The 11,833-nt window shown below is 35.0% G+C and overlaps 2 protein-coding genes across 3 annotated transcripts; both read left to right on the top strand.

Annotated features, from left to right (window-relative positions):
- The first annotated feature begins 369 nt into the window (after positions 1–369).
- Positions 370–8,066, top strand: LOC145598852 (F-box/kelch-repeat protein At3g23880-like). 2 transcript variants are annotated; one of them, XM_081655246.1, is made up of 3 exons: positions 370–1,679; positions 3,299–3,487; positions 7,258–8,066. In XM_081655246.1, exon 1 carries the CDS (start codon positions 471–473, stop codon positions 1,635–1,637), a length of 1,167 nt encoding a protein of 388 aa, XP_081511372.1. In that variant the 5' UTR covers positions 370–470; the 3' UTR covers positions 1,638–1,679; positions 3,299–3,487; positions 7,258–8,066. The 2 variants fall into 2 exon arrangements, with proteins under 2 accessions (XP_081511372.1, XP_081511373.1); XM_081655247.1 differs by lacking the exon at positions 7,258–8,066 and adding an exon at positions 4,875–5,109.
- A 461-nt stretch (positions 8,067–8,527) lies between these two features.
- On the top strand, positions 8,528–9,661 carry LOC145597153 (F-box/kelch-repeat protein At3g23880-like). Its single transcript, XM_081653313.1, has one exon. The coding sequence runs from the start codon at positions 8,528–8,530 to the stop codon at positions 9,659–9,661; it is 1,134 nt and encodes a 377-aa protein (XP_081509439.1).
- The last annotated feature ends 2,172 nt before the right edge of the window (positions 9,662–11,833 follow it).

The raw sequence follows: 11,833 nt of genomic DNA, 5'->3' as shown, positions 1-11,833 counted from the left end.
ACAGGGCTTACTTGTTCATTTTTACTAGGGTCACTTCGTCAGTGTTATAAGGGTTATACTGACCAGTGTTATAAGGGTTACTTTATTCTTTGATAAGTGACCACATGGTATAGCCAGCCGCAACAAGACGCACTGAGTTTTTAATCTTCCACCCACCCCACTACTTTTATATTTTATTAGTTTTTTCAATTTCTCCTAAAATTCACATAAAAAAATGGAGCAAGTATTTAAAAACAGAGGAGTATTTTTTACTATTCTTTCACAAAAAGGGAAAAATATGTCAAAAGGACTTGCCAAATAAAATACTTCTAGAATTCTTAGGAGAAAATACTTTTTTTTTTTTTTTTTTTTGACAACTGAGAAAATACTTCTTACTTCGCCCAAATAAACCCCAAAATGCAAAACCCCATCAACTAACAGTCCGTCTTCTTCCTCTTTACATTGATCCTCCATTCTGCAAATCACTCAAAATGAAGGGCTGGAAAAGGCAAACACCATTGCTAGAACACCAATATTTAACCCCAGATCTTTGGAGGGAGGTCTTGGCCAGGTCGCCGGTGCAAACCCTTTTACGATTCAGGTGTGTTTGTAAAACTTGGTGCTCTTTAATTGATTCGCCTGATTTCATTTCTATGCATCTCAAATTTTACAAGAATCCTCGAATTTTAGCTGTTGAACCTATACCCAAAACATTTTCTGATGTCAAATTTATAATTCGTCGTCGGAGTGATTCAATGAGAAAAATTGCTCAACTTGATACGAATTTAGAATCAAGAATGAATTTTGAAAGTGTTATGGTTGATGGGTTGATGTTAATTGGGCGATTTACTTTCCATGATTCGGATTCGAAAGAATTGAGTTTGTGGAACCCTTCTATTAGGAAAACCATGGTACTTCCCCATTGCCCTCTTAAATGTATTAAGTTTATAAATGTTGGGTATTATTTAGGATTTGCACCTTTAAGTAAGGATTATAAAGTGGTTGCTTTGGAGGCAGTGGAGCTTGGTGGTGCTGGAGCTTCGGAGTTGTCGATTGAGATTGCAATTTATTCGCTTAATGGCCGTGTTTGGAGGGTTAAACCCGACTGGAGAAATGCTCCAAAGTGGTGTTTTAGTTTGATGAGTTTGAGGAATGGGGCTGTTTTTTCCCAAGGGGCATTGTACTGGAGACCTTATTATGGATTCCATGGGAAAGATACTCATCTTCTTTCTTTTGACTTAGATACCGAGGAATTTAGTTTTCTGAAGATGCCGGATATTGGGGAGGAAATGCGCAAGTTTCTTTTTCTGTTTGGTGGGTCATTAGCAGTTTTTGGTATTTCTCGCATAAGAGCTTGTGTATGGGTGATTGAAAAGAATCACGGAGAGGAGCCATGGTGCCAATTTTCTTCTGGAGATTCTAATTTGGATGCCTATAGTTTCTTTGATTGTTGCTCAATGCACAATTTGCGCATGTTGTATGTTGAAAATACTGGTACATTGTTGATACATGACTTTAACAAACTGATGTCTTATGACATAAGGAGTCATCAAATACAACAAAGGAAATACTTTCGTTGTTCATATTTGGATACTTATGTGGAGAGCTTGGTGTTGCACAAAGGATGTGAAGGCACAACTTTGACCTCACTCACATAAAAAGGACTACAATATAAACTGGTAGATGCCGAAGGATGACAGGTAATAGTAATGCATTTTATGATTTTTATCTATGGGCTGTTTGTTGTTTGTTTTTAAGCTTCATCATGGTCATATTATTGGATGTTGTTTGTCTTACTGTTTGGCTAGCTATATCCCACAACACATTTTTTTTACAAAAGCTTTATAATAATGTTTGTTTTTTGGACTGTGTCTCAGTTCTGTCTGCCAATTTTTAATTTTAAGCTCAATTTTGCTAATTACTCTGTAACACTACCTTGGAAACTAAGTTAACAAATAATGTTTGGAACAATTTTGCCCAATTATCTGATACTTTGTCTTCAATAATTAACCGAGCAATACTTTTGTAGGAAAGACAAATGGGACAGAGTAAACTTTTGTAGGATAGACAATGGGGCAGAGTAAGACGTCTTAATATTTACTTCAGTAAGCCTGTGAATTAGCTTTTGAGAGTCTCTCTTATGTTACTTAGTATTGATGGTGGACTGGTGGTTGATATGTACAATTTGAATGCCTGAATGTAAGTACCGTTTCTGCATAGAAATAGAAACATGCATATGGGTGGCTTGGTGGGTTCTTGATATAAGTAAGAATTGGGCAAAGATGATTTTGTAGAACTCTGAAGTACACTTTGAAATACAGTAAGGTGCTTGTTTGCCAATCATGTGGATGGCTGAGTTATGCTCTACTTTCTTCACCATTATTAAGTCTGTACGAAATTATGAAGTTGTAACCACTGTGACTGAACTGCTATAATAATTATTGGCACATGAGCATAGGCTGGAAATTACAACTAATATTTTTGAGATGATGTTTCAAGTAAAGTTTGAGACTAGATAGCAACCTGTGGAAAAATTAAAGCATGTAAAAAGTATATCATGAGAGTTCAATAACTGTGTGAAAATAGCTATTCAGAAGCTCCAGACATACTCTGCTGTGTCCAGAGTCAAGTAGAACCATCCTTACATATAATGTCCAATGTTTAACTCAACAGTCATGAGTTCTATCTTTTGGTTAGATGTAAATCTGGTCTTCATAATTCAAGTTTCGGCTCTGAGAAAGAGAAGTTCTAAGAAACTACAAGTATAAATTACCACAAATTGTAACCATTTGTATAATTAGAGTTATAGGCCTTATAGCATTGTGAAAAAGGAAGTGAAAAGAAAAAGATTCTGCTCTCATCTACTTATTATTGAGACCCAGATTCCAGGGCTTAATTGGATGAGGTGCCACCAAACAATGAACCATGTTGTAAAGTATTGAGTTTTCCCTAGTGATAAGTTGTCTACTATGTGCGGTAGAAATCAGTCAACAAAAGTGTATGAAAGTAATGTAACCATGAATCTCACCAATTTTGGAAATTAATTAATAATTTTTTCTCTCAAGTGTAACATTGAGTGTATGTTCCCGTTGTAGAACTATAAATGGGTGCTTTTCATGAAATGTGGAATTTTAAACATTTGTTAAAATTCCATTGTTGCAGTTTTTAGACATTATATTTCTCTTTTTCGTGAATTTTAATGTTAACCTTGATTTTTTATGTAGGCATAGTGTCTTGCAGGTCTAACATGTTGGTTTCATGGGTGAAAGGAATTGTTTTCTTCTAATTTATTTATTTTTAATACCACATACATATGCAGTTTTGCTGGAGTAATGCGTTAGCAATTGGTGCAAACTTACATTAATCAATGAAAATCGAAGATTTTGAAGAGAAATCCCGATAGTTAACTTGAGATTTTGCTGAAAGTTCTCTGTCCAAAAGAAAGAAGAAGAAAGAAGAAGAGGGAGCCACGATCTTGAATAGATTTTGAACCATGATTGTTCATCAGGTCAGTTCTTAAAATTATATTTTCTTAATTGCATTTAAATTTGTTTTAACTCCAATTTGAGTATATATACAACTTAATTATTCCTGAACAACAAAGCTATAAGTGTATAGAATACAGAGGCAGTGACATGAAATCCAAATTCCAAAATCCTAAGTTTGGGTCTTGGATAGAAATGATAGAATGCAGAGGTAAATGCATTGAGTTCATCTATTTTTTGAGATTTGAGTTTGTAAAATTTCTTTAAATATGTGGTTGTTAATCTCATTGTCTTGAAAATGTGTTTCATGTAATCATGTTGTATCTTGTTAAAAAAGAGTGAACTGTATCATAGATGATAAATATATGGGAATTTTTTTTCCAATTTTGGAAACAATTTGTAGTTACATGCCCTTTATGATCACGGTAATGTATATGTTGATGTTACAACCAGGTGATAAATAAGTAAATTATACCCTCTACATTTTATTTTTGTTGCACTATGTAGAGGTGTCAATTTGGGTCATTGGTTGGGGTTCAGGTTGGGTCTAGTCGGGTATGAGTCATGCTAAATCATTGTGCCCATGCACATCAAATTTTGGATTGTTACTGGTCAGGTTAGTTGTTGACAGCTCTAGTCCTGTGCGTATGAGCATGTGGGGATAAAAATATAAGTGGATGCAAACCCGTGGGTAGGATGGAAATTCTGATTTACCATACAAATTCTTAAGAAAATTTTGTTATTATTACTTTGTTAGTTATGTTAGGGTAATACAGAGTATGTATACATGTAAAGGACACAATAAGGCTTTTCATTCATCACTAGGATTACACAATGAAGCAGGTGGCTCTGTTGTGGTTTGGACTACAGTAGTAGCAGATCATCTAGAACAAAGATAAAGGGTGTAGTTAGTACTCTTAGTAGTATCACTTGAGTCGAGTTGATTTGGACATTTGTGTTCTGAAATAAACATGACAACTGATATTAGCTAACCTGTAAGAGGATCCAAATAACTAGATCTTACCGCTAATCCTATACAGCATTACTGTAGTAACTAATAAGCTTATAGATGTTGATCATAATTTTTTTAGCGAGATGGTTGCTAGTGGTGGTTGTGGGTTGACATATTCCTTCTCGACATCATGTTGCAGATATTCTTACAAATTGCCTCACTAATAAATTGTTTTCTGTCACAAGTCCTATCTGTCCATCCATCATTTCACCCTGTGCAGATTGAGGGAGTGTATCAGGGTAATATGTATATCTAAATGAAACAACAGACTTTTCATTCATTAGGTCTTTTGTATCTTTTATATCTTTTTTCTATATACGTTGTTGGGCTCCCGAATCAGGGTTGAGCCATTATTCATTCTCTTGCTTGCCCAGTTTTAATACCTTATTCCCTTCTAGAGTATGGGGTTTGCTCGTTGAGAGTGCAGAGAAGGGAGATTAAGATTCAAGGTAGGTTATTGAAGAATATGGGGTTTGCCTGATTTTACTTTTATTCAACATCATGGACATCTACAAGGATTATGTTAGCTTCGTTTCCTAAACATTGTAATTTTTACTAGTGAGTAGTGATAAGACATTTATCTCTATAAGGAGAAAGTGTAATATGATGAATATGTACGATAGGGTAGGTTCATTCTTGGTACTTTATGGACATCTTTATTGGTGTCTTATGGTTTCAAACCTCCTTATATGACCCAAGGAGTCATCCAACACATTCAGTTCAATTTTTGAAAAAATGTCAAAAACTGACCCGAAATCGTGTATTATATAGCCTTCAATTTTGGACAATTTTCCACTTATTTTGACCCGAAAATAAAAATCGTCGAGATGCTTACCATGGACCCTAATACACCCCGGGAGTCTATTTGGGTGGATGCAACCATCCAATATGCCTTTAAATGGTCAATATCCGTTCGCAACTTGCACCGATTTCGTGAACTCAAGCTTACCACAGACAGTTATGACAACATATAATGGTCATATATGATTCCAAACGATATTATATGACCCTGAGATGTATTCCGTTCGCCACCTGGCCCTGTAACTTCCAAAATTCCTCAAAAAGCATGGATAATAGCCTTTAATTTTGGACTTTTTTGAATTTTTTTTTTCGCCCGGAAATAAAAATTGCTGAGTTATCTACCATGGTCCCTAATAACCTCGGAGAGCCCATTTAGGTGGGTAAAACCATCCAATATGCCTTTAAATAGTCAATTTACCCGATTACAACTTGTATTGATTTCATAAAATCAAGCTACACCATGAACATTTATAACAACATATAATGGTCATATATGGTTCCAAACGTCATTATATGACCCCGAGATGTATCCCCTAGCATATCAACTATTTTCGCCATCGGGCCCCGTAACCTTAAAAATTTCTAAAAAAACGTAGATAATAGCCTTCAATTTTGGAATTTTTTTTGACTTTTTTTCGACCGGAAATAAAAATTCCCTAGATGTTTACCATGGTCCCTAATAACCTCCGAGAGCCCATTTGGGTGGGTAAAACCATCCAATATGCCTTTAAATAATCAATTTACCCGATTACAACTTGCATTGATTTCATAAAATCAAGGTACACCACGGACATTTATGATAACATATGATGGTCATTTATGGTTCCAAACGTCATTATATGACCCCGAGATGTGTCCCCTAGCATGCATCTCAACACTTTTCACCATCGGGCCCCGTAACCTTTTAAAAAAACGTAGATTATAGCCTTCAATTTTTGAATTTTTTGACCTTTTTTCGCCCAGAATTAAAAATTGTCGAGATATTTACCATGGTCCCTAATACTCTCCGGGAGTCCGATTGGGTGGGTGAAACCATCCAATTTACCTTAAAACGGTCAATTTACCTGTTTTCGTACACGCCTCTTGAGTTGGCTATAAGTTTTCATGGGGCCTGTACGTAGCCGAGTAATGGTCATATATGGGTCGAAATAATATTGCATGACCCCGGATGCATCACGTAATGTTTCGTGAAATTCCGACATCGGGTCCCGACACCTCCTAAATCGCTTCGATTTCGTGTATTATAGCCTTCAAATTTGGCTTTCGTATATCATTTTTTTCACCCGGCGAGATTATGCATCCAAGTACTTCCATGGGTTCCCAAAGGGCTTTGGGAGTCGTAAATAGTGCCCGGAACCATCTAACTCATTCTTAATCATTATGACTTAAGGGCCTTGGGTGTCGTAAATAGTGCCCGGAACCCGGTATGCCTTGTCCTTGGATGCACATGTCTTGTGCACACACACGGCTCCTTGTACCATCCAAAATCCCAACACTTAGGCTTTGTGACTTGTCTTAAAGGTGTGGTTTTATAAACAACCACTCTAAATTGCTACTTCTAATGCTAATTCTCACCACTATAATCTTGTTTAACACTTTTACATAATATCAACTGTGTTTTGACTTAGTCAAACCATTAACCTTTACATGAAAAGCTATCACGTGTTGGTAGTAGACGGGTTGTCCAAATATCAGCTGGCTTTATGTTATTCTTCTCCAATCTTGGAATGTATATCCTATATTGATTCTGTGTTGTAGTAGTAGGGTAATTTATTATCAGTTTTGATTCCTTATCATACATGATCAGGGATAGTTGTTGACTTGTGTTTGCTTTAATTCCTTTATCAATAATCGCTGCTTTGTACTGCCTTGTTCTTTGCTTATGTTGTTAAGCATACGTGAGTTTACAATATGAAGCAAAACTCACCATGGAACATCCAATAATTCACTTACCATGAATTTGATCTTAATTTGATGCAGGTTATGTAGGTTTGAGCTTAGCTTCCTTCAGTTCTTTCGTACAAAGTTCATATTGGGATTCTTCATTTTCTTGGGTTTTCAAGACATCAATACAGTTTATATGATAATACTTGATTTTTGGCCCCTCCATACAGTTTTTGGGTGGGTAATACTTGATTTTTTGAATTGGGCTTTATTCAGTGCCTAGTGTTTTTGCCCTTTATTATAAAAAATAAATAAATTAGCATGGACTATATATTCTTATTTTCTAAGCAAAACCTTTTTTTTTTTTTTTTGGTTCACTATGTATCAGTGGTTCCCATGATATCTCTGGTTGGCTTCGTACTCCATGAACTTGGATTGAGCCATTGTAGTTTGGCTCAATCACTTCTTTATTTCCACTTTTTCTGAGTGTAGTTTGGCTCATCTTAACATATTATGCTACGTAGAAGACATGTTGCATTGAGCCATTGTGGCCAGGGTACCCACATCATGATGGAGTTCTATTTTTTAAATAATTAATTTATTTTGCTGTAGAACTCCTATATTATCAACCTACTTTTGTCAATTTTTAACCTGATTTGTGACAACTGTTTATATGATATAATTTTAATGTTATCACTTATCAGGTTATAAGATAATAAGTTTCCTACCTAAGGATAATACGTAGTATTTTTATTTTTATTTATTTTTTATTTTTTAAGAAAGGATAATACGTAGCATAATTACTTTTGTACAATTTTTTTTAAAAAAAAATAAATAAATAAACTCTTGGTTTCAAAAAAAAAAAAAAAAAACAAAAACAGAAAAACCTCTTAACCCAATCGGTATAAAACTTTGCTTTCGACCAATTCAAAACTTATAAGATAACCAAATCTCTAATTAATTTTCCAACCTCTGATTTCGGCAGTCAAGTCTCCTTCCATCTTAACAATTTCACCTTGAAAAAAAAAAGATAAATTTTGCAGATGAAGTTTCCTATCTAAGGATAATACGTAGATTATTTTTTTTTTTATTTTTTTTTTGAAGAACGGATAGTACGTAGTATAATTGCTTTTGTACAATTTTTTTTACAAAAAATAAATAAATAAACTCCTAACCCAATCTGTATAAAACTTTGTTTTCGACCAATTCAAATATATTATATATAACCAAATCTCTAATTAATTTTTCAACCTCTGACTTTCGGTAGTCAAGTCTCCTTCCATCTTAACAATTTCACTTTGAAAAAAAAAAAAAGATGAATTTTGCAGATGACAAGTATTTACCAATGGAATTATGGACGGAAATCATGGCGAGGCTACCGGTGAAAACCCTTTTACGATACAGGTGTGTTTGCAAAACATGGTGTTCTTTAATTGATTCCCCGGATTTCATGTATAAGCATCTTCAATGTTATAACAATAATCGCAACATAACTCTTGTATCAACCGAAGAGCAACTCGACCCCTGTAAAAATATAGGATGCACTTTCGCTCTACATAAAAATTACACTTTTAAGATGTATATTGATAATTTGCGTTCAACTCTTAAAACTTACACCTATTTTGGAGGTTGTAAAGGTTTGACGTTATGGTGTCAAAAATATGGTGTTCAGCTCATATTGTGGAACCCTTCTACTAGAAAATCAATTATACTTCCCCCAAATGATTGGAATAATATAAGAGTTAATCTTTTTCGACGGATATATAATCGCTTTGTTGTAGGATATGCCCTTTCTAGTAATGATTATAAGGTGGTTGAATTCGATCTTTTCAACGGGTCCAACATATGCACTTGTGTTTATTCCGTCAATGATAAGCGTTGGAGGCTTAAGAACATTAATACCGTGAATTCCCCAGTTGATATTAACACTTCGTTATATGCATATCGAAGAGCCTATGTTTACTTTGAAGGGGCTGCATATTGGACTGGAGGTTACCATAAAAGTCGTCATTTGACTGAGACTCATGTTGTTCACTTTGATTTTGATATTGAGGAATTTGGTTTCGTCGAATTGCCTGATGTTGGGAAACAAATAATTGCCAGGTTAATCTTCGTCTTGGGAGATTCAATAGCTGTGTTGAGCATATATTTTGAAAGCACCCGTGTTTGGGTTATGGAGAAGACAGATCGTAAAAAGGATTCTTGGAGGTTATGGTTTTCTGGAGGTGCTTATTTAAGTGCTACCACGGATCTTGTATGTAGCCGGGTGATTGATTTTGATTCAGAGGTTCTGTATGACCAGAAGAGCTGTACAGTTTTGATACGAATCTCCGATAAGATATATTATTACGACTCCAACAATCAGAAATTACAACCGATTAGAAGTAAGAGTGATTTTCCAATGTGCTTTACTTATGAGGAGAGCTTGCTGTTTTCCAAAGGGCAGACTTTGATTCCCCTTGCTCGCTGTACTTTGTTAAGTGTTACTGATAACTTATGAACTTATCATAAACTGATTACTTGGTTATTGTTCTTTAAAGATTGCATTCCGGCTAATCTTACATACCGCGATTGTTATATATCGTTGTTTCAACTATGAAAGGGGTGATATAATGTCATCTAGCTTTAACTTTTCCATATTCCAATCATTAGTCATGAAAACTTTCCTATAGTAATTACATATTTACATTGTAGCAAATTAAATAGAGTTTTTGAATGTATTGTTAAAGGAAAAATCCGCATGCCACTGGCCTGTGTTGAATTTCAATGGTTGGAGCTTCTTAGTCTTTTTCTACCAACGCGAAGCATGGTTGTCTTCAATGGATTAACTGGAGCAGTCATGTTCTTCGGTTGTTGGCTACATCAGTTTCATACCATTCTTGACAATATTGCTCTTTGTAATTTTCAATTGGCCTCAAAAGAGTTCTTGACATTTGCAAACAAATTACTTTGCATTGTAGTAATTTTCTTGACATCATCTGTTATACTCCTCAAAAAAATCAATATTAATTATTACTAGAAATTCAAAGTCGGAAACAAGAACATGTTTGCGGAGACATCTTTGAACAAAATCAGCACCAATCGAAGGAGCTAAGGCAGGGCCGAACAGAACTACAGAGTGAGAAACTAAATCAGAAAGCTCTGAGCCAGTGGGAGTCTAATGCTCATAGTCATGAACATCAAGAGCAGCCGGTACTCAGAGTATATGATATAGTACATGCCGTGACAGTGTAAACCTAATTTTTAATATTTTTTCTGTTTCTCTTCTGCTAGGCTTCAAATAGGTGCATTCATGGCTCAAATTAGTCCTTTCGATATTTTTTACATTTCTCGCAATTACAACATCTGAAGTACACCCAACCATTCACAATATTATAACAGTTGGTATACGAAATTTTCTCTCATACAAGGGCTATACAATAAGCATAATGCAAAGAGAAGAGGGCGAAAGGAAGTGTTGAATACAGTGGAAGGGCAAAACCAAGGCAGAGTTCGTCATTCTAGACAATAGGTATATGTAATAAGTGGCTTCTAAGCAACTCATAATTGGTGAACTAAACTTGGCTAATTAAACAACAATACAAATTATTGCATAGTTAGTGCCGGAATGCAAATGTGATAGATCCATTAATCTTAAACAGAAATCTATTCTAATATATTAAAAGGCGTTTTTAAAAACATCCACGTGTCACGTAAGCTCCCATCACTACGCCATGTCATCCATTCAAGTACTCATTACGCCACGTGGCTCTCCTTTCCATTGATTTTCATTACATGTCAGGCACTCATACTAATAATAAAAAAAAAAAAAAAAAAAGTTCTCCACAAGATTTGAACTCCAACTTCTAATTCTAGACTTAAATGTCTTACCACTATGCTATGTGATTCTTTATGTAATCTTTTGAATACAAAATATTAATATGTAGTAAATGACAAAATGAACAACAAATTTAATTACAAGAAAATTAAATCATAAATCACCATGTATATCAATAATCCGTTAGTTTCATGTAATAACCCGGGACATCGCCCGGGCCCAAACACTAGTAACAAATTAAAAGTCGAGTATCATTCATCAGCTTATACTAAGTCCAGAGTAACCATACAACTCAACTAAACCAACAATAGCATAAGCGAATGTTTTTTTTTTCTTATTAATCACTAACATTGGTCAAAGTGGAGCAATTAAACATGAATAATGCTTAAAAAAAAAGAAAGTGATTAAATGCACATACACTCTTTTTACTTTAACTTTCATTACTAATTATTTCTCTCTATTCTCAGTTTCATGAGAGGGAATCAAAGTCTAGCCTCGGGGATCCTTTGTGAAGCATCAAGCTCTCCACATAAGAAAAGTATACTGGCATATCACTCCTACTTCCAAACGGTTGTATTTGTTGATTTCTGACGTCATAAGAATATATCATATCGGAGATTGTTAACAAAAGTTTACAACTGTTCTGGTCATACAGAACCTCTGTCTCAAAATCTTTCCACCAGGCAGTTACCATCTCACTAATGCCCGGGGTTACCTGGCTCAGCTGGCTGTGACCTGTTCACAATGTCAAGGGGTGCAGTACATATTCTGCCAGATGGTTAAAGATCACATAATATAGCACAAAGAAATTGGTTGCCCGCAACATCTTTCATTAAAAATAATTAGGAAAAATTC

This window comes from Chenopodium album, chromosome 20 (genome assembly GCF_948465745.1).
Source record: "Chenopodium album chromosome 20, dcCheAlbu1.1, whole genome shotgun sequence".
Taxonomy (NCBI): domain Eukaryota; kingdom Viridiplantae; phylum Streptophyta; class Magnoliopsida; order Caryophyllales; family Amaranthaceae; genus Chenopodium; species Chenopodium album.
Note: the sequence above shows the minus strand (reverse complement) of the source record. Positions and strands in the feature narration are given on the sequence as shown.